The sequence below is a fragment of the Sus scrofa genome, chromosome 1 (genome assembly GCF_054392235.1).
Source record: "Sus scrofa isolate SSC_HxYL_T2T_F1_AM1 chromosome 1, Sscrofa_HxYL_maternal_Yorkshire_Landrace_v2.0, whole genome shotgun sequence".
In the NCBI taxonomy this organism is placed as follows: Eukaryota; Metazoa; Chordata; class Mammalia; order Artiodactyla; family Suidae; genus Sus; species Sus scrofa.
The window spans coordinates 211,541,836-211,565,327 of NC_139383.1; the positions used below are offsets into that span (position 1 = coordinate 211,541,836).

Below are 23,492 nucleotides of genomic sequence, written 5' to 3' on the forward strand. Positions count from 1 at the left end.
TCCTTAACCCACTGAGTGAGACCAGATCAAACTCACAACCTCATGGCTATTATTTGGGTTCCTAACCTGCTGAGCCAAAGTGGAAACTGCCCAAACTTCCAAATTTTTAACATGAGCTCAGACCTCTCTGATAAATTCTAGACTTGAATGTACAACTTTCTACCTTATTAAATTCCTCAAGACTAAACTCACGATATCTACCGCCAAACCAGACCTTCTCACAATCTAAGAATCAATAAAATCAATCTTTCTAAAATCAAAAAAAAACTTTTTAATGAACGAGTAAAGATTTTACAGACAACAAATAGTTCAATATTTTATTTTAGCAGTTACTAACATTTTTGATGAATGAAATATAGATTAATAATATATTTTTAGGTGGGAGTTCCCTCATGGCCTAGTGGTTAGGACTTGGTACTTTCACCACTGTGGTCCAGGTTTAATCCCTGGTCTGGAGACTGAAATTCCACATCAAGCCACTGCATGCAGTGACAAAAAAAAAAAAAAAAAAAAAAAAAAAAGGAATATATTTTCAAGAGGATATGAACATGTTGCTATTTAAATCACACACATGACATATGTTATTGGTAATACATGAGAGGATGGTTTCATGAGAGGCAAGAACGTTAAAGCAGCAAGAGTTAATCAGTATCCAAAGCTTCAGAAAGAACCCACAGTTAGATGAAGACTGAGATTACTGGATCTAGCAACAAGAAAATGATTGATTACCTTGACAACTGGTTACCCACATTCTGAATAAAAGCCAGATTACAGAAGATTGGGAAGCAAAAGGAAATAGAGATAACATTCTTCTCCCGAGGATCTTAAATTCTGAATACAAGTAGCTTCTCTAGCAATGCAAAAGGTAATTATTTGATTGTGTCTGTGCTATGTTATTAGATCTATAAGAGCAACAGTTTCAGATGAGAAAAAATCTACTTTCCATTTCACAATAACTCATAAGGAAGGAGGCTTGAGTGTAGGGCTGGATCCACATCATATCAATCAAAACTTCAAGCCAATTCATTCTGCTGAGATATGTATACATGTGCTTGTATATGCACATGCATTTTCTAACAAAGAAGCCTCATAAATTTTTTAAAATATTTTTTAATTACCACATTTTATAGAGTTTTATGCCAAGAGACCTGGGGGAAAAATATATGTTATCAGAAATGTATGAGTTATCCCTAATGAAAAATTAGCACTGAACATAAAACCATAAACTAAATATGTAATTTATCCTAAATGACAATCTTCAAAAAAAAATGAATCTAAAGTAAAATTCTCAATTCATTGATCTTTTTGAGAATATTTCAAGAAAATTAGCAACAATCTCCACTTCGAGAAAATGTTTTCAACTAAGCCTCTCATTCTCCCTCCTTATATTCCGTCTATAATAGTAAGAACTGTGAAATGCACTAGATCCTAATGTTAAAACTAGACATCCAATATAAAAGTGAAAAAGAGAGAAGTCTGGATATACAGCATCATTTCACATATAATTATTGACTCCTGTATCGCTGTATTATTGAACATGTCTAACTTGAGCAGTAAGTCCCCTGAACATTCATGTAGGTTAAAATAGGTGTAAATATTCTGAGCCAAGAAACTAATTATGTTTCATGCATGAACATAAAGGCCTAGAAATACAAAAACCAACTGGGTAGCAAAAAGACCCGTAGCACCAGGTGGTACCATTTTTTTTTTTTTAATGGCTACGCCTGTGGCATATGGAAGTTCACAGGCTAGGCGTCAAATCAGAGCTGCAGCTACAGGCCTAAATCACAGCCATAGCAACATCATATCTGAGCCACATCTGTGACCTATGGTGCAGTTTGTAGCCGCACTGGATCCTTAACCCACTGAGCACTGAGCAAGGCCAGGATGGAAACAGTATCCTCAGAGAGGCAGTGTCAGGTTCTTAAGCCACTGAGCTACAATGGGAACTCCTAGGTGGTGCTTTTTAAATACCATTTCCCACTAAAAAAAAATAATCAGTGTTTCTATGAGGAATGGTTGATTATAGTGCATGAAATATACGAGAAAAAATTGAAATATATTGTCATACAAGAAATAAAGGATTCTGTCAAGACTAAAGGATTCTGTCAAAGTCATGTTAAAAAGACTCAGGACCCATTTGCAGGAGTTCCCAGTGGCTGAAGATAGGGCTTGAGCATTAATAGTGCTTATAAATATAGTGATGTTTAATTGCATACATTTTCAGTAATTTAAAAATCAGTAATCATCTTTGGCAGAGGCTAGGAATTCAACTCATCATTTTAAAAACTTGAAAATAAAGGATTTATTCTGTCTTTTATGTGTACCTGAGGGCAACCAAGTACATAAAAAATAAAATTTTCTTTTTATAGAAATATTCCAGCTAATAGATGGAGAAGGGTTGATAGGATTAAAATAATAACATTTTGCAAACCCTAAGGAAATAATAGAGCTAAGAAATAATTATTGATGGCTATTGAAATCATAGAAAGAGACAATCAGATTATGTGCCTCTTGGTGGAAGTTTAGAATTCTTCTTATGCAGCACTTTTGCCAAAATATCAAACCTGAGTCACATCCAAACTCTATGTCTAAATGACAAATTTTAAGAAATACAAGTGACAAAGAAAAACATTAAATGTCATCATGAAGAAGCATTCTGCGAAGTCCAGACTTCAGCAAACTATAGAACCAGCAACCCAATTCCTGCAACAAATAAATTGAAAGGAAAAAAAGAAGAAGAAAGAAAAGGGGGACTTACAAATTAAAAGAGACACAAGAGACTGATAAAAATTTCAACCAATTTCAATTTATTGATTTTATTTTCATCTTATTCAAATAATTGACAACAGTTTAAAAAAAAAACAATGAAAGTGATATGTGTAAAAATTGGAAGAGACTCCATATGGACTGAATTGTGTCCCTCAAAATTCACATGTTCAATCTCTAACCCCCAGTATCTCTGAATGACTGTATATGATATTATGGCATTAAGGTGATCATGTTAAAATGAGACTGTAGGGGTTGCACTTAATCCAATCTGACTAGTGTCTTTATAGAAAGAAGAAATTTGGACCCACAGAAGAGATACCAGGGGCTTACATGCACACAGGATAACTATATAAAGTAGCAGCAGAAGAGAGCCCCTGATTATTTTTTTAGTGGAAAATAAACAAAATCCTTTACTTTTGTATGACAATATATTTCAATTTTATCTTGTACATTTCATGCACTGTAAGCCAAGGAGAGAGATACAAAACTTAGAAAATAAAATTCTGTTGTTAAAGCCAGTCTGTGGAATTTTGTTATGGCAGTCCTAGAAAACTAGTACAGATGCTGAAATGTGTGTGTCCATCATTCAATTAAACTTAGAAACATATGTGGGGCTACAGAAGGAGATATTCTGTGGGTCCTGGAGCAACAAATATCAATGGTTGAAACAGAGAAAGTCAAGCCTCCTGGTGAGATATGGATCATACGAAGCTTGGAAAAGCAACAAAATGATTGGATTTCTTTCTCTCCACTCTTAGAATCACTGTCTTAGATCCAACCAAATGCCAAAAAAAAAAAAAATCTTAAGTGGAGGACATGGTTATGTCATTACTTCTCTTAGTCATTAAACTGATTTTATTCACACTTTATAGTGAGTTCCTATATAGTTTCACCAGCTAGAATATAAACATTATGACTAGGGATCCAAAATTATTTATAATATTGGAACTGATTCTATTCCTTCCCTTCTATTTACCTCCAAAAGTCTATGCCAATTTACTCTTTACTTTCTCTCTCTTCTCACTTGTAAATAACCCACCCTATTAAAAGGTAGAGCTGTGTCAATTCCAAATTTCAAGTGCCACTATGTTCCCATTCATTTCATCTCTTAAATGTATTTAAACCATTGACAACAGGTTGTGTTTCATCCTAGAGACAGCTGGGTTTCAGGGAGAGGTAAAATGTTTCCTTATCTCACTCTGTTGTCCAAGACAAAGGTGCTATTGTTTTACCTATGAAATGTCATCTTTGAAGACTATTACAGATGTGCTGTGAGTTGAGCTATCTGAAAAACACAATTTAGACTGAAAAATAATTATAAACCAGTTTATTATGCTTTTCTTCCAAGTTAAGCATATTGTGACAGCTGCTAAAACCTTACGTAGTATAAATGGTAAAGACTGAAACCACATGTGTTAGGCCATACCTCCAACAATGATAAGCTAGTATGCAAGTTACTTAACTACTCTTTTGTTTTGCCTGTAAAAGTGAGATATGAGTGCATGTTGCATAGGACTTTTTTATGAGGATTAAATAACAGTTGTAAATCACTTGGAACAGAGTAAACAATAAATGTAATTCCTCCTCTCTTAAGTATAGGGGATAATTAATATTCTTTACATAGAGAATATTGTAATCCAATGATATTTGGAAAACAAGTGGAGTTGATTGGTTTTGTAAAGAAGTCTATTGAGCGTTCATGTGGTTGCTTTAAATTTCAGGGGTGAAAATAGCTTTGGAAGATTGAATTTGAAGCTTCCTTAGGAATTCCCAATCTGGAGTGGGTTAGGACCACCCAGATTTTACTTACTAGGGAAGCGCTGTCCATGGTGCTAGTAACCATGCATACCCAGGCAATATTTTCCCTGCCCAAAGCTCTTTTTCAGTTTCTCACGGCATATTTAATACTTGCATATTTGCCTCTGGGAAGATTATCAGTCATTCTGCTCTTTGTTTTTGTTTTTGTTTTCCTATTTAACATTTTTATCTATGTAACCTAAACAACAACAAAAATTCTCTTCTGGAGTTCCCTTCGTGGTTCAGTGGTTAACAAATCAGACTAGGAACCACGAGGTCGCGGGTTCAATCCCTGGCCTTGCTCAGTGGGTTAAGGATCCAGCATTGCCATGAGCTGTGGTGTAGGTTGCAGACTTGGCTTCGATCCCACATTGCTGTGGCTCTGGCGTAGGCCAGTGGCTATAGCTCCGATTCGACCCCTTGCCTGGGAACCTCCATATGCCATGGGAGTTGCTCTAGAAAAAGGCAAAAAGACAAAAAAAAAAAAAATTCTCTTCCATCGTATCAACTTCAATTTTTTTTTTTAGTTTTCAGACACTTTGCCACTTAAAAAATGTGACTCAAAAACTGTCTCAGCCTTTATTTTACTAACTTTTTTGTTAACTTTTAGAGAAATCCAAGGCTCCAAGCAAGAGCACAGGAAACAGTTAACTTCCAATGCATTTTTTAAAGATTCTCTTCAGCTACAACACCTCTAAGAAAATTCTCTGCACTTCCATCTTAAGTTCCCCTCTTCCTTATTCCTAAGGTACCCTATACATACATCTCTCAGTAAATTTATCGCATTAAATTGAAACTCTCCATTAGTTTTGAGCATCACTAGAAAGAATTTCCTAAAATCTAGAACCTTTTTCATTTTTAAGCACCAGCTCACTTGTACCCATTCTACTCTTCCTCTCTTCTCCACCATGTCACATCTACCTTTACTGATGAAGCAGGCAGTTTCAGAAGACTAGGCCAAGGAAGTTCATTTCAGTTTAAGGAACATTCATGATCTTATCTTTTGTGCTCAGCTGGGTGTATAATTTTTGCAGCCATATTTTTATGCAGTCATTTAACTATCCATTTTAGAATAAAGTTATATACTTATACAGTAGTAGCAATAGTCATAGTATTGGTAGTATGTTCAAGCACTATTTTCATCCATCCCTACATTTACCTTTTCAAAAATGAAATCTGCAGGTAATCTGTTGTTTGACATCTGAGTTCTTGAGTACCTTGTTTATCCATTCCTCAATCCTAATGCTTCTGACACTGTTCCTTGTCATAAGACAGAACTCTCATGAGAGTAAATTCTACCCTGAAGTCATTGTAATTGGGAAACTTTGCCTCAATTTCCTCTGTTGTTCTATTCATGAACTAGGATTCTTTTTCATCTTGGATGGTCCTCCCCTGACATTGCTACCTGTGTGTCCATTGATAGAAGTGGCTCAATTTACCATATTTTTAAATTCACATGAAGAATTTATATTTTCATTTCTTACAATTCTAACATCTGTGGCCTGGAAATCTTGGTTCATAGAGAGAGAACAATTTCACCGTAAGATGCTGGAAGAGTCCCATTTAAGCTCCAGATGCTGCCCAATAACTTTAGGCTCTTCATCCTAAGATACCAGATAAGAAGGAAAGGAGTCATCTTTCCTAAATGGTGTAATTTATCACATTTATCAGGAGAAAATAGGGCTTCTGAATCTAAGAAAGGAAAAAAGCATTTGATATCCAGGTAATACACTGGGATATTTATCTGCCCAGTTATGACAGTAAATGGACAAGAATAGCATCCATGGTCTGAGAAGGACATGGTGACTAGCTCTCAACTCTCAGGAATAGGGTCTATTTCACCTACCAAATTAGACGTTTAGATTACTAGATGTGCTAAGAGTGAGGGAATCTAAAATGAGTAGTTGAAGAGGGAGAGGAGAATTATTAGCAGTAGCTTTGCAGCCAGCTGTGGCAGTAGAGATTATCATTTGTCCTAACTTCACAAGAATTCTGACTTGCTGAAGGGATGAACTAGACTTCAAACATGAGAATATATTAAAGGAGAAATTATAAAGCTGAGAAAGAGGATGTTGTTACAATAAAGTGGGAAATACAATGTTTTACATTTATTTAAGTAATTTATTTAAACTAAAAAAAAAATACACCTATTTTTCATACACCCCCTTCCCCACATCTGACAAAAAACAATCTGTTTTCTTCACTAATGAACATGATTATTTTTGTTTTGTCTATTGAGGGGAAAATTGGTTTTCTTTCTGTTTTAGATTCCACATGTAATAGAGAACATATGGTATTTGTCTTCCTGTCTGATTTAATTCACTTAGCATAATGCCCTTGAGGTCCATTCATATTGTCAAAAATGGCAAGATTTCATTCTTTTTATGGCTGAAATATATATATGACAGGTTCTTTATCCATTCATCCATCAGACACACTTACGTTGTTTCTATTTCTTGACTATTGCAAATAATTCTGGAGTGAATATAAGGATTTATTTTGGGGGGGGGGTCACCTTAAGATAAATACACAGAAATGGAGTTGCTGGCTCATTTAGTGGTTATTTTTAATTGAGGACTCTCCATACTGTTTTCCATGGTGGTTTTATCAATTTACATCCCACCAACAGTACACAGCAGTTGTCTTTTCCCCACATCCTCATGAACACTTATTATTTCTAGTCTTTCTGATGATTCTAACAGGTATGAGATGATATCTCATGGCGGTTTTGATTTACATTTCCCTCAGGATTAGTAATGTTGAGCATCTTTTCACATATCTGTTGGCCATCTGTATGTCTTCTTTGGGAAAATGTCTATCCAGATCTTCTGCCAATTTTCTAGTTGAGTTGTTTGGATTTTTCACTACTAAGTTGTATAAATTCTTTAAATATTTTGGATATATCAGATATGGTTTTTTCCCATTCATATGTCTTTATTTTGTTGATTATTTCCCTTTCTGTGAAGAAGATTTTTAATATGATATAGTCTCACTTAGTTATTTTTGCCTTTATTGTCAGAGTCCAAAAATCAATGCCAAGTCCTATGTGGAGGAGATTACTGCCTATGTTTTCTTCCAGTAGTTTTATGGTGTAAGGTCTTACATTTAACTCTTTAATTAATTTTGAGTTAATTTTTTTGTATGGTATAACATTGTGGTCAAGTTTCATTATTTTGCATGTGGTTGTCCAGTTTTCCCAACACTATTTATTGAAGAGACTGTCCTTTCTACATTGTATATTCTTGGCTCCTTTGTCATAAACTAACTGATCAGATATTTGTGGGTCTATTTCTAGGCTCTTAATTCTGGTCTATGTCTGTGTTTATAGCAATACCATACTGTTTTAATAACTGTAGCTTTGTAATATACTTTAAAATCCCACCATGTGATACCTCCAGATTTGTTCTTTCTCAATATTGCTTTGCTATTTTGGGGGTTTGTTGTCCTGTGGAAATTTTGGCATTATTTGTTTTTTTTTTTTTCTCTTTGAAAAATGTCATTGGAATTTTCATAGGGATTGTATTGAATCTATTTGTTGGTTTGAATGTCACAAGGGAGAGTTTCTTAAAATCTAGGACCCATATCTTATTCAACTGTGAACACCTGTAATATAGAATATGCTGTACCAAGTTTCATTGAACTAAATTTAATTACTGAATCCATTATAGGGTAGATCCAAAAACACTCCTTTAAAAGGTAACCTGCCTTGTTACATTTGGCTGTGCACTAAATTTCAGAGTAATTAGGCTGTTCTGATGAAGATATTCTTGACTGAGCACATTTGCCACCACACCCACTGATGTCAGTCTGGTGGCTCAGCCCTTCAAGGTAACTGACAAATAAGCAATGCCATTCATTTCAAAGACTCTGACTTGCTACTATCCATCTTTCTTCTTCCTTCTCCCATTCAACATGCAAACTTGTAATTCCCAATACACTGTGCATGGGAACTGGCCACCAAAACTAGACAAGAACATCTCATCCATGCTGTTCATCCAGCAGTGGACTTCGTTCATCTGGCCAGACCAAAGAATGGACTCATCATCAAAAAATTTAAAAACAAGTCTTTTTTTCAGATAAGAGTGGAGATTCAAATATGAGTGAAAGTAGAGGAATTAAGAAACTGAAAACTAAGAAATGGTGTGATACGAGAGAGAAATTGTTATTAATGCTGCCCCCTTCGCTTCGCCATCATGGTGAATTTCAACTCTGTTGAGACAAAGTCAACAGATCTTTAGCTCTAACCACCACTTCCATGCCACACACCCCTGCTCCACCACAACCCTGGTCTATAAAGAGCTCTTCTTTCTTCTACAGTGGATTGTGAGGAGGGAAGTCCAAGTTAAGCTATGCTAGAAGAAACATGTGGAGTTTCCCATTTGTGAGTAAGCAAGCTACTGCCCTCCCTTTAGGACCGTGTTCCTCTGCACTCTAAACCAAAAATAAGGTTATAGATAAGAGTTGTTAAGTGTTCATTCTCATGTAGCTCCTCACCAAAGTTTTCAAGCAACAGATACATAACTTATAGTTCTTTTCCTGTTTCAATAGAGCATCGGCTGTAATTTTTTAAATCTTTAAAGCAACGCATATGTTAGTACAAACTCACCTAGAAAGATTAGAAAGAAAAGCAAAGCACTTGGCCTTTAAATCTTCAGAAGTGGATTTAATGACAGGTTCAGCCTGTTTAATGACAGGCCCAGTACCACACCCCTGTTTTATTATGTTTCATTATTACTGCATAATTTCTTTTATTACTCATGATAAATGTAAATCGAATACTTGCTGAGGTGGGTTTAAATAGGTAAGAGTGCAAACAAAAATAGGCCGTTCAAATATCATGAAACTGGGATCTCAGATTATTAAAATATATATTTATATTTTTTAAGTCTGATGTGTACCAGGTTGCAACTCTCAATCTCAAACTAGCTGGGGGCGGGGGTGTGTGTGTAAGGATTGTATACTTAATTTGAAGATGAAAATAATAAAAAGCACATTCAAAACAAGAATCTCAGGTCACTGAGACTGATTTTTGGCTGATTCAAATAGAAAGATTCCCCCCCACCCCCCAACAGATTACTATAGTTGATTCAAGATATGAAGCTAGTAAAGTTCAAGTTTCTGCCTGAGGATGACTTTAACCTGCATGACAGGTGAGAGTTGTCACTTTTAGACATCTAAAGAGAGATGATTTTATTTTAATAAATGCCTTTTTCTCAGCCTTTTGATTATACAGGGAGCTACTAAAGTCTCCAAATGAAACCAGCTAGTCCATGGCTGAAGGAATAGAAATCTTTTGCTCCGCCTGCTGGAGGGAGATTATTAGAAGCTGAGTGCATTGGTTCAGCCTTTCCAAAAAGCTTAGCCTAGGATTGCTGGACACGCCGCTACGAGTTGCACAGAGGGCTCTGATCTGCGGTGCCTGGCGCATGCGTCCCAGCACGGTCCGGCTCAGGCCCCACGCCCCTACCCTTGTCTTCCTGCAGCCTGCCAGGCCTCCCAGCCAGCGCAGTGGGACTTGGTCGCGCCAGCCGGATGGACAGGGGGCGGAGCCTAAGGAGGTGGGGAGAGCCCAGCCCCGCAGCCCCAGCTGGGAACCGTTTCAGCTCCAGCCCTCTCCACTCCGCCAGACTGAAGCTCGGCGGAGAGGACTTTACAACGCGCCCGCACTCTGAGGACAGAGCCGATTCGCGGGAGGTTGCGGCTGCGCGAGGCGCCTTTTCCTGGGCGCCACCGGGAAAAGCCCCACTTAACTACAGGCCACTCAGCCATTGTACGCCTTCCCTCCCCCCTCCCTCCTCAGCTCGCGGAAAGGGAACTGAAGCTTAGTTGAGCTCTTCCCGAGTGGGGAGAGCGGGCTAGAGAGAGGTGGGAAGAAAGCAGGAAGGGTGTTGCGAAGCTCACGGCGAGCGGAGGATTATCGGGGACAGTTTGCGTCTGGGGGCTGCAAAGTGAGCGAGGAGGACAAGGGCATGCTCAGTGGCGGCGGTGGAGATGCGGGCCTGGCCAACGCCGCGGCTCGGGGGCAAGTGGAGACCGTGCGTCAACTTCTGGAAGCCGGTGCGGATCCCAATGGACTCAACCACTTCGGGAGGCGCCCGATCCAGGTAGCTGGGGCTCTCGGACCTCGCCGACAGGGGGCGCACGACAGGTCCCTCCGTGGAATGCGGCTGGGACTGAGATCTCCCAGGCGGTGTGTCTCTCGCTGGAGTGTGGAGCTTAGGTGTAAAGCAGGTTTTCACCATCCAAAAAATTCTAAAGAAAGGGATTGGGAAACCCACTACTTCAATTTGGTTTTCTTTTAAATGGGAGGAAAAAGGACCAATATTTTCTCTCCCGTCGGAGATGCAAGGGATAGATTCAGTTGGGGAAGAAAGTGGGAAAGGAGAGGTTATTTGGCAAGAACTATTTGTCTTATGTTTGTCTTTCACCAAACAGCGCTCAACTTTCAATGACAGAGGTAATTAAATTACAAGTTACGCAATTTTGATTGGATTTAAGGAATCATACAAAATCATCATACATGAAAAAAATCACCCTGAACACTGTAATTTTTAAGCTATGATATGAATTTTTTTATTATTTCCTCATACAGGCGAATTGAATACAAAGAAATGACAGGATTCTTCAACTGCAGTACTTAATTCCTTCTTGTTAGCAGTATCTCTTGAGTGTTACATTAGACAAACTATATGTCTATCGATTTTTATTATCGTAATGAATGCTTGGATTACATAAGCTTCCCTGAAACTTTTAAATGGCAAAGGCCTCTTCATCGTTAATATTCATTTACTCAGTATGTTTAATTATTAATCCCGCTTTAGTGCTGATTTTTTTTATTTCTTTAAAATCTAAGGTAATGTTTTGTGCTTTACTGTTAACTATGATGGTCATATTTAGTATTTACCTCACTCACCTTCCAGAACCAAGCCATTATTAAGAAATCTTGTTAATTGTGTAGCTTTTAAAGAAAGTGTGTTTGTTCATTTTGAATTCATAGAAAGTGTTAAAGAAAATGAGGGACGGGTTAAAACAGCAAAAAATATTTAAAGTAGTTCTTAAAGACTTCAAATTATATTAGTAATTGTAAAAAGAGGTGTCTTTGTCATTTTAATTCACCATATTCTGGGATATTAAGAACCACTTTTCCCCCCTTCTCTATAGCTGAAATGCTCTTTACATCATGAGTAGAAATGATATAATTTTTAAAGGGAAGACATGGATATTTTTAATATTCATGAAACAAACAAAAATAACATTCCTTGGTACATTTTCAAACAAACTCATAAGAACAAACAACTCCATTTGAATATCAAAAATTGTTTATTGTTAAAATAAATGCTCGCATAATGTGCATATATACAAATGGATACTATAGGAGTATTTTTCCCAAATTATCCTTTTTCTAAATTATGCGTTGCTCTGATTTGACTAAGATCTTTTCATATAGCAAAATATTTACTACCTTTATAAAATCCCAGCACATTATAAACTCCTGTTTAATGTAAATAGTGTTTACATTACATCAAATATATTAATCTCTAAACTTGAGCGTTTATCTGTAATGCTAGATATTAAAAGTGGTGAACCATTCATTAAAAACTGTTTTCATCATCTTATAAAACTGCACCACTTTATTTACTTTTTCCCTTCAACCTCCAATTTTGGCTCTTATTATAGGACTATATTCCCTTTATGAGCACAGACATATATAACAGCTAAAAGCAAAAGCTTTTCACAGGGGATTTACTACAAGAACTAAACAAAGTAAACCTTTTTTTAAACGTAGTTGTTTATTTTCTCTCCTAAAGCATTACTCTACTTTCTAAAAAATATATATCAGCTGGTAAATATTTTTGGATTGGGACTACAGCTGGGGTAGAGGGGAGAGCAAGGGGAATAATTTCAGACTTTAAAAGTCTTTAGGAGTTCCCTTAGTGGCACAGCGGAAAGGGATCCAACTAGGAACCATGAGTTTTCTGGGTTCGATCCCTGGCCTCGCTCAGTGGGTTAAGGATCCCAAATTGCCATGAGCTGTGGTGTAGGTCCCAGGTGGGGCTTGGATCTGATGTTGCTGTGGCTCTGGCATAGGCCAGCAGCTGTAGCTCCCATTGGACCCCTAGCCTGGGAACCTCCATATATGCCGCGGATGAGGCCCTAAAAAGCAAATGATAATAATAGAAGTCTTTAAACTTCTCTCATAAATCATTTAACAAAATCTACTCCCCTCTTTCAATGTAAATTTTAAAATCTCCACACCGGCGATAAGCACTTTATCATCAGCTCTTTCTGGTCTTCCCGTCTTCCCACGTTTGGAGAATAAAATGGAACTAATTAGGGCTGAGTAGAGTATAACTGGGGCGGAGCCGGGCGGAGCAGTATTGAGTCCTCAAACGAAGCTTTACCAGACTCCAGAGGCTTTAAGCGCCTCTGTCAGACGGATACTTCTAGAATAGGTATTTCTTTGAAAAGACTTCACCTGCCCCTACCAGCATCTTGACCACTCTACTCTCTCCCGCAGGTCATGATGATGGGCAGCGCACGTGTGGCGGAGCTGCTGCTGCTCCATGGCGCGGACCCCAACTGCGCGGACCCTGCCACCCTCACCCGACCGGTGCACGACGCCGCCCGGGAGGGCTTCCTGGACACTTTGGTGGCTCTCCGCCGAGCCGGGGCGCGGCTGGACGTGCAAGACGCCTGGGGCCGCCTGCCGGTGGATCTGGCTGAGGAGAGGGGCCACCGTGACGTTGCCCGGTTTCTGCGCGCGGCAGCGGGAGACTGATGGCGCAAGCACACAACCGCCCACAACGACTTTTCTTTCTAGTTCCCCACCCCTAGTTCAATGAGGGCTGCAAACATGGAGCGTGGGAAGTCTTCCTGAGCAACTGGATTCCCCGCAGGGAAGGAGGGGCAGACAGGGAAAAAAATGCCTTTTTTTTTTTTTTTTTTTTGCTTTTCCTCTAGTTGCACCCCTAGACACTCACTGTGAAGACAAACCAGAGAGGGGCAAATGGATTTCAAGGAAGATCTAGGAGCGGAATGTGGAACTCTTAGTTTACTTTTCAGGATTTTCTGGAGAAAAGCGGCATGTGAAGAAATCAACGAACGACCCCAGATGCGGCGAGTTTTACACAGAAAATGCTGGAGCAGAGTAGGAGGCGGCGGTAATATGCGTTCGGGTGAGAGGTAGGTGATAACGTTCGCCATGTTGACCTCAATGACCCCTCAGTAAGCCCCCACTACGGGAGTTAGGTCCTGGGGGTATGAGGGAAAAAAGCTGAAGACCGAGGACCAAATAAGGACAACGGTTGATGAGGGCGTCAGTGGACACCCAACACTTTCTTTTTGTGCTGTGCGGCTAGGAAAAGTCACGTGCAAAACTGCTACTTACTGGAAACCTGGAGACTCGCGTCCAGCTCCACCGGAGAGTGACTGGGAAGAGAGGATCCTGGAACTTCGAATTTGCCCACTTATTCTTAAGTTTCCATGGTCGAGGTGGTGCTAAACAGCTCTCCAGAGAACTGTTTGCTGTTTTTCAATCCTGGTGAAATTCCTGTGCTTTCCAGAGGTCCGCGCGCAGACTGAAGTGGATTGTAGCGAGAGCAACTGTTGACAGACTGTTAACTGCAAAGATTTGTTTTATCTATATAGGATAGGATACAGAAAGCCGCCTGTGAATTACCACTTGAAAAGATTTCATGATATTTTGTAAATTGTTCTTCAGTAACAGTTTTACCTAATATTTAAGACTTACTTAAGACTTTAAATAACAAAGTAACTTGTGGCCCTGTGGGAAAGAGGGGAGGACGAACTACAGCTTTTATATGAAGATATGTCACAGTGCCAACGCCCAGATTACTTTCATCCTTAACCTATTTATTTCTTTGTTAAATTTTCTCTTTCCTTTACTAGAGTATCTCAGTATAAAAGAAATATGAAACATTACAAACGTATTTTAGAAAATCGATGCACTTACCCTGTAAATTATCTTGCGATATTTCCAAAGAGTTGCTGAAAGAGTAAATTGAATATAAAACTGTTGAAAAAAGATGATGGTTCATTGAATATCATAATATTTGCTGGAAAAACTAAAGGCACACTGTTTGGAAATTTAATTTCCAGTGTTGCTTGATTCATTACAGCATTGTAATGAGTCATTCTTCACTGCTTTCATTTTTTTCTTTATGGCCATGCCCTTGGCAAATGGAAGTTTCCAGGCCAGTCAGGGACTGAATTATACATGTGTGTGTGTGTATACATACATACTAGGACATTACATTATCATTAAACATATATACATATATAACAGTACATTATACATTATACATTATTGGAAGTTAAATAGCACCTGGTTGCACTGAAATAGTAATTTATGTGTGCATGTAAAAGTAAATTCAGATTTCAAATCCACCTGGTAGGCAGGTTTGACTGGTGTGTTTTATCAGCAGCACAAGTATATATACTGTTAAATTTGTTAAAGATTTCACTTTGAAGTACACATGCAAATAAATACAGTTCTATATACATGAGTCCTTCTTCTGGCTCCATTGTACAAATACAAGAAATACATACATATTAATTTCTGTATCTAAGTCTAAAATATTACCAAGGTTTGTAGAAATCTTACAACCTGATCATTGCAAGATCTGGAAGTGAGATAAACTCAGAATTCAATAATATATTCATTTGGCCTCACTTTCATATTTTCTTTTTCAGCTGAGAGAATGGATGAGAAAACAAGGATGATTTACTATGAAAGTGTAATCCATTTAAAATGTTCTGTGTTCCAATGGCTAAAGTTAGTAATTTCAGATATAAGAAATGAAATAGGCTCAAACAGAGAGCTCAAGATTCATGCAGCTCCAGGAAGTTGTGTTCATAGGAATGCATTTATATTTTATTTCTGCATTATGACAAAAACAATAGGAATGTGGTGTCCAGGACCAAATTAGTTCATTTTATGAAGCTAGGTAACTGACCATCAGCAAATAAATAAAACCAATTTAACTTACACTTATGCTGAGATTCTATATTACCCTTCCTTTATGGGAAATGTTAAAAACAAACAACATGTATGTTAATAAGCAATAGCCAATAGGGATTTTTTTTAACCACCTCTGTAATTCTCTCTCAGTTGTTTCAAAAAACAAAAGATATGCTTTTTTTCCTTTTATGCTTTGCCAGAGGATGATTATTTTTATAAGGTATAATTTTTGCCACTCTAAACCCCCCCAAAAATGCAAAAATGATAAAAATCATCTTGGAAGCACTCTTGTGGATTACCTTCTGAAACATGCAAAAGCTGGTGTCATCTACAGTATATAAGGTCTGCTTTCATGTTGATGTCAGCTGCTAACCAAAATCTAACATGATCACTAGGTTTTCACTATTAGCAAACTATTTCATTATCTTGTGAAAACTTGAAGGATTAATTTTAGTCTGGTGTAATTTCACAGTGTTCAATTACCAAGCTAAAAATTAAGACAGGAGGTGAAGAGAACACACATAGGAAAATAAGAACATTTTAATTTTAGAAATTACTTGAAGGAGCAGCAAGTTGAATCACAATACTTCCAATATCTTCTCCTGTTGTATTTTTAATCCCAGGGAAGAAAGAATGAGGAAGGAGAAATTAAGACAATTAAAAGGTAGAAGACCTGTGTTCTGGTATTGGCTCTTCAGCTAATTCAATATATGACCTAAGTTATGTGACATTGATTAGCTTCAATTTCCTCATCTATAAAAGATGGGAATTGGTCTAGATTATTTTTAAGCTCCCTACTATCACTAAAGTTTTATCCCTTTATAAATTCATTACACACATGACTTGTAAGGGGGTCTTATATTTTCTTGGTAATGATTTTGTCATGGTCTGAGCCAAGAAAAGCTACTTTATGGAATGGGGAGAAGGGATTCTGTAGCCCAGTTAGTTGAAAAATTACCGACAAGTTTGTTATAACTAGCACAGAAAAGATGCTTTGCAAAATAGTTTAAAGTTCTTTCTTACTTCATCTTTCCTCTGATTTTTTTTCCATTGCATTTTGCATTTCTCTCATGTCACTCAGAGCCACTAAAAGAATACACTTCTTTAAGTGAGAGAAATGAGTAGACCCAATGAATTTATTAAAACAATACTGAAGTAGGTAATTACAAACTAAAATAAATTCTCTGAAAGAAATGTTTTTTAAGTAAGCATATAACATATGGTTCTGACCTAAATGAGGCTTGCATAGGAAATAGAACCAGTTGGGGATAGTAGATGGAAGAGAACTTGCAAAGGCATGAGAATGCTAAAATATGTAGAAAAGTCATTAGAAGATGAATAACTCTGTAAATAGCTATTGTGGATTCTACAGACCCATTTCAAAAGGTCTGTACTTTCTGGTTTGTTTCTATTGAATTCTGTGAAATTTTAGGTCCCTAAATGTTGCCTGGGTGATAGTAGGAACCAGCTGGTCAGGAAAGAGCTCTGTACCACCTAAATATATACAAGTCAGCCATTTCAGGAAAGCAGAGAATGAGATGAAAAGAAAGCAACTTTGCTATAAAACAGAAATTGTCAAAACATTGTAAATCAACTATAATAAATTTTAAAAAAGAAGAAAGCAACAAGAATAGAAGGAGAAGCATGGTGTTTTGTGGAAGACAAAACAATAGTTCAATGGAATTAATCAAATCAAACCAAAACAGTTTACCGTCTACATGCTGGTAGTATTTGTGAAATATTTCCAGGCCTAAAATAATGGGAATCTGCTTATTTCCTACTGTCTCAATTTTCTGTAATACTTTTCTTAAAATCAGCCTTTACAAATGGTAGGAGTCCCTTTTGGCCTCTTGAATTCCTCACTCAGACTTTAATATCATTCCTTGCATAAAGAAAGAGAATACTTTATGGACATGATAACTTTTATATCATTCCTTTATTAATTACATAATAAAGGAAATTTTGCTTTGAAGCCAGTGCTGCTAATGAAATAATATGTAACTGGCATGGATTACATATTGAGCACAGTAAAATTAATCAACATATATGTCATAACTAAGCACCCAATCCCGATTTTCTAATTTGAAGTTTGAAATCAATATAAACCAAAGAATTTTTGGGGAGAGGGGAACTATGAGAGATCATCTCATGCTAACTTACAGACATCTACATTTTACTGGAAGTTTACAAAGGAACCCCAAACATCTAATCCTCTACCCATTTAGAAGCCCCTGACATTAGACCTCCAATAGATCTATAGAGTCAATGCTGGTATATAAAATATTTTACAACAGAGTAAAAGTGAAAACTTTAAGACCAATAACAGTAATTGAACCATGCTTCATTTCCCTTTCAAATTTGGCCTCCTCCCAAAATTAATAATCTTTGTCTATCTTCTCCTAATTATACTTTATATTATGACAGGGTTGGTGCTACTTTCTTTGAAACTCTTCTTGTGCGACCTCTGTGTCTCCATTTCATTTTAAATAAACTTCTACTTTCTTATTCCTTCACAAAGGTTTTCACCCCTTTACCTTAGCTGAAAAATGGGTCCCTCTCAGAATTCCACTTTCATTATGGTCTATCCCAGGAGATTGGCTCTAGTTTCCTGTGCTACACTGTAGGACCTTACTGTCTATCTATTCTAAGTGTAATATTTTGCATCTATTAACCCCAAACTCCCCAAACATCTCTCTCCCTTCCCCCTCTCCCTTGGCAACCACAATCTGTTTTCCATGTCTGAGTCTTTAAATGGAAGAATATAATGTCATCCCCTTTCCAGGGAAAAATTACATGACATTTCATTTTACATTCTCCTACAGGCATTTACTATATCTATACAATGATGGTGCTGTCCCCACCAGTCATTTGTGACCAGCATATAAGGAAGTGGTTCTCAACCCTGACTCTCAATCACTCCTGTTCTAAATATTGAATTCACTGACCAAATTCAGGACTACAAAATTAGAATCTCTAGATTTGGAGCCCAAAATTTCTGTAGTTCTTACTTTAAAATTCATATGCATGGTAAACTTTCAAATAGTACAGAAAATAAACAGAATTACAGAAAAATCTCCTGAAAACTCCCTACCCATTATTGTCACTATCCAGGAGTAACCACTATTTTTTTAATTTTAAAATTTCCATAAATATAGGTATATATAATTGTAAACGCCCCTGCCCCAACACACACATTGAGAAAACAAATAGGATTATGCTACTCTGCAACTTGTTTCCCTTGGTAGTACATCTTTGACAACTTGCATTAGGACATACAGATGTGTTTAATTTTTTGTATAACTGCATAGTTTTATATTTTATGGATGAACTCCAATTTTTAAAAACCAGTCTCCTATTGACAAACATGTAAATTATTTCCATTTTTTCCCCTTTTGCTACTACATATGATGCTATAAAGAACCTTTTTTTCATCCTTATATAAGCAATCTGTAGCAATTTACAGGAGTGACATTGTTCAGGCTAAAGGCACGTCTCTTTCTCTCACACACAAAACACACACATACAATGTATGTCTGCACATATCTATGTATGTAAAATTTTTCCATACTTATGCGTGTATATCTTCAATAACATATCCACATATGGAAGCACTAGTCCAGGCACTGGGAACAGAGACATGAAAGGTTCTATTTCAGAAATTTGGTTTCCAAACCTCTGCTCTGCCCACAGAGTCAGGGGCATGTTTTCATACTTACATAATTCCACTTATAGGAGTGGAATTGCTGAGTCGAAGGGTAATGCATACATGCATACATATGTAATATTCATTGCTATACATATATATATGCACACACTGCATATATAATATATATTTCCATACATATATTTATGTGTGTATATATTTGCATAATTATGTAGGTTCTAGGAGTGGAATTGCTGAGTCAAAGGGTATGTATACGCACATACAGTTTTGATAAGTACTGCAAAGTTGCCTCTCAAAATGAATGCCCCAAGTTACAATAGTATATAAGAATGATTATTTTCTCACAACTTTGCTAATGTTATCACTCCTTTTATTTTTGCCACACATATAGGTATATGTCAGCATTTTTTGTTACATTTCTTTACTAATGAGTAAAACAATATATTTTCCTAATTTTGGCCATTTGACTATTTGTATATCACTTAGCCATCATATTATTTGCTAATTTTTCCAAAAGGTATTTTTTTCTCATTTATGTATTTATTTACATATTCTAGAGGTTGATGTTTTGTTATATATGTCCAAATAATAGTTTATTTATCTTACAGTGTCTTTTGTCTTATACCTTTGGAGCTTTCAGTTTGAGCATGTGCAATATTTAAGGAAATTTCTCACAGAATTTTGATAATCAAGGGATATCTGAAGGAAAAAGCCAATGTCCTGGAATGTCAGGGCTGGAGGTTGGGTGGGGTGGCACAGACAAGGAATGTTAAAAAAAAATGCCCTCTCCTGTCTCTGCCTGAGGGATGAATTTGCTGATCCAAAATAGAAAATCATTTTAAAAAACAGAAAATCATTTTCCTCCATTCTCTGAGTCAGTTTTTAGGCCAAAGGAAGAGAACAAAGAAAAGCTCCAATATTCAGTGATCTTCTGTCTGCACAAATGACCCATCAATAGCTCACTCCCTATTGACTCTGGTCTTTAGTAAAACAGAAAGAGCACAAGACTTGTAGTTCAAAGACCCTCTTAGTGATTCCAGTCCTGGCACCTGCTGGCCATAAAGTATCCAAGATATGAGTTCCTCTAGGCCTCAGTTTTCTCACCTGTAAAATAGAGTAGTAATCCCAAATCAGCCATGGTGATGAGAAAATAATACAAGTGAAAGTGCGCACAAATAACACAGTTCTTGATCACACTGTTTTTGAAGAGCACATAGCCAAAAGTCATTTGGAATTACAAATGTCTTTGGCATGCCACGAATTAGTTGTGTTGCTAAAGATTCATCTTCATAATTGTATTTTGCTTAGTCTAATATTAAAATTAGATAGAATTCCCCTGCATACCACAACTAACAAAAGACAGGTGTTGGGCAGTAGGGGAAAACCAAAATGGAATTAAGTTTTAAATTTTATATTCATTGAACACAGAGCTTACTTTATAGTAATCTTAATGCTCTTACTTAAATAGCAGTCCTCTGAAGTAGGCAACTCCCCTTATCCCCAGAAGAAGTTTGAGTGGAAAGGAAATGGTTATAGGTTAAGCTATACAGACCTAATCAATACAGACAGATCTCTTAATTTAAACTTCACTGGTAAACTGAGGCTCAACAGACCTTTCAGGCATAAAGGGATAATGAGATGTTTAATTTTATGTTTCAACTGGGCTAGACTAAGGAACCCAATTGTTTGGTCAAATACTATTCAAGATAGTGTTATGAAGTTAATTTTAAGACATAATTAACATTTAAATCCATAGACTTTGAATAAAGTAGATTATCCTCCATAATATATGTGGGCCTCATCCAATCAGTTGAAGGCTTGAAATGAAAAGAGGTTGCCAAGAAAGAAAAATCATATCTTCAAGCTGGCTTTTGACTCAGAACTGCAACACTAGCTCTTCCCTGGGTCTCCAGCTTGTCTACCTGTTTTGCAGACTTCAGACTTGCCAGCCCCCATAACCAGGTAAGCCAACTCCTTAAAATAAATTATACACTCATACACACACACACACACACACACACACACACACACACACTATTAGTTCTGTCTTTCTGGAGAACCTTGACTAATAATTTAAAGAAATATGTAATATAAGTCTTTTCACCCTCACTCACCATGGTTTATTGCTTTGACTAATTACCCTGCCTGGGTCCAGGAATCCCTTCACGCTTCCATTTCTCCAAGGTCCTTAAATGATACTATGCTACAATTGGGCAGCTTTTTCCTCCAGGATGCTTCCTCTGATCTCCCACCTCCTAAAGTACCCCTCCTCGCTTTGCCACAAAATGAAATCCTTTCATTATAATGGTATATTTTTATTACTTCATCTCTCCTATGAGATTTTCTTTGGTGGGGTGGGGGTGGGGAATGAGCGTAATGCAAGATAGAGCAAGATCACCCTTCCATGGAGTTTACCTACTAACTACGGAGAAACAAACGAGTGACCTATTACTTATGATAACGTCTGTACGGTAAGTGCCTTAGGGGAAACAAAACCAAAAACGGTAATATAATGATGCCTGAGAGGAGAAGAATTTCTGAGCCGGCAAATCTGAGAAGAGACCTGAAAAAGGAGCTAGCCTTGCAGAGAGCGAGAAAGTTCATTTGTTCCGCCAAGGAGGTGTGGCAAGTAGTCTCACCATGGAGCCTGGTGTTTGGTAAATTCTGATGGAGTTCTATTAGGAGAAGGGAGAGGTGCATTTGTTAAAGATATTTAAAATGGTTCTTAAGCCTGGTCCCTAAGTCTCACTGCAACCAGTCGTAGAGGCTACTTAAATCCACCGCCGAGATGAGGGAGGAGAGTGGAGGCCGCCTGCTTGCCTCTGGACCTGGTTTCTCAGTTCCAGTTCGGTGGCTTGTACTATCATTTGACTCCTCCAAATGTGAGGGGCTTAGTGTCTGATCCATAGGACCTAGCGTCTCTCTCGCTACGGATCCACTTCTATAGCTCAGCCACTAGGGTCGGGCACATGTAAAATAAGCCACTTCCAGGCAGGCCACCTTTCAGCTGCGAAGGCTGGGCCTAGTCTCCACATCCTCCCTCACAGGCCCGGCGGGCCAGGCCGCGCCTCCAGCCCTCGAAGCTCTGGGTCGATCAAGATTGACTTCAGACCCCAGGAAATTGGGGCACCCGGTCAGCGTCGCCCGCCTTAAAGCGGCGTCCTGGGCTCGACCGCCCGCCTTCGGGGAGCAGGCGAGTCCGCGTCAGAGCTCCATCCAGCCAGAGAGCCGAGGACCCGACAGACTGTGCTCTGGAACCCGGCTCCCGCGAGTCCTAAGGCCGCCTCGGTGTCCTTAACTCACCCTTTCTTTGTACGTCTCTTTCTTTTTTCTTCCCTGGCTTTTCCTGTGCCGAGTGGACCACAGTGGCGCAGGGAGGAGGGGGGTGTCCAGAAAGAAAGGATTAGTGATATGGAAAAAAAAAGAGGGGGGGAGAGGAAGAAGGGGGAGGAGAGCGGAGAGGGACCACATTGAGGAGGAGTCTGGCAGTCAGAGAGAAGGGAGGAGGACGAGGCGGCGGCGACCGCTACGGGAGGAACGGCCAGCGGACTAGGGGACACCAGGGGAGTGGGGAGCAGCCGTGGGGGAGGGGAGCACCGAGGGAGGAGGAAAGAGGAAGAAGCGTTCAGATGCTTCGCCGCGCGGGAGGTTAAAACCGAAAATAAAAATTGCCTGGTGAATGGACTGTTGGCCTAACCCAGAGCCCTCCGCTGCTTGAGAGCAGGGTGGGGAAGGGGCGCCCCGACCCAGCAGGGGCTGAGGTTCGGCTCCGCCTACCTGGTCCGGCGCTGTGCCCGCTGCTCCAGCGGCGCCAGCGCCACTCAGTGTCCAGATGTCGCAGCAATTTTCTTTAATTTCGCTCGTTTCCCAAATCTAGAAGTGGAGAATAGCGCCGTTTCTTTCAAAACTGACATCCAGCCTCCTGAATGGCGGTTAGAGCAATGAGATGGACTTTTTTCTTTCTTTCTTTCTTTTACTCTTTTAAATAATCCGGTTTGGAGAAATGGAGGACCCTTGGCGAGGGGCGCGAGAAATAAAGAAAGGGGGACAGGCAAGCAGGGAGGCGAGCGGGACTGCGGCGGTTCCTGATCTGGCAGGGTCAGGTGACGGATGTTGCGAGGGGCGGGCTGCCTGGAGATGAGTGTGGCGTAAGGACCTTGAGCTGTCACCGCGTGGGGCGCCCGCGCGGAGGGTGGGAAGGTGGCGGGGGGAGCGCAGACAGGGCGGGAAAAAGGAGGTGACGGGGAAGGAAAGAAACCTAGACTCTAGCCTGCCCGC

General features: G+C 38.7%; 1 protein-coding gene and 1 long non-coding RNA gene across 7 annotated transcripts in view; one reads left to right on the forward strand and one right to left on the reverse strand.

Moving 5' to 3' along the window:
• Positions 1–15,095, forward strand: part of CDKN2B (cyclin dependent kinase inhibitor 2B) — a 139,583-nt gene extending 124,488 nt beyond the window's left edge. For 2 of the 5 annotated variants that reach the window (XM_085009891.1, XM_021082816.2), the window contains 2 exons: positions 9,787–10,673; positions 13,088–15,095. In XM_085009891.1, coding sequence (XP_084866017.1) covers positions 10,539–10,673; positions 13,088–13,348 — 396 coding nt within the window. In that variant the 5' untranslated portion in view covers positions 9,787–10,538 and the 3' untranslated portion in view covers positions 13,349–15,095. Of the gene's footprint in view, positions 1–9,786; positions 10,674–13,087 lie in introns of those variants that run through there. The other 3 variants (XR_014836572.1, NM_214124.1, XM_021082822.2) reach the window with 3 other exon arrangements.
• Positions 13,796–23,306, reverse strand: LOC102157645 (uncharacterized). 2 transcript variants are annotated; one of them, NR_201392.1, is made up of 3 exons: positions 22,992–23,306; positions 14,543–14,577; positions 13,796–14,209 (listed from the first exon to the last, which is right to left on the reverse strand). It is a non-coding gene; the product is annotated as an uncharacterized LOC102157645 (long non-coding RNA). The 2 variants fall into 2 exon arrangements; NR_201393.1 differs by lacking the exons at positions 13,796–14,209; positions 14,543–14,577 and adding an exon at positions 19,572–20,318.
• Positions 23,307–23,492: the final 186 nt, after the last annotated feature.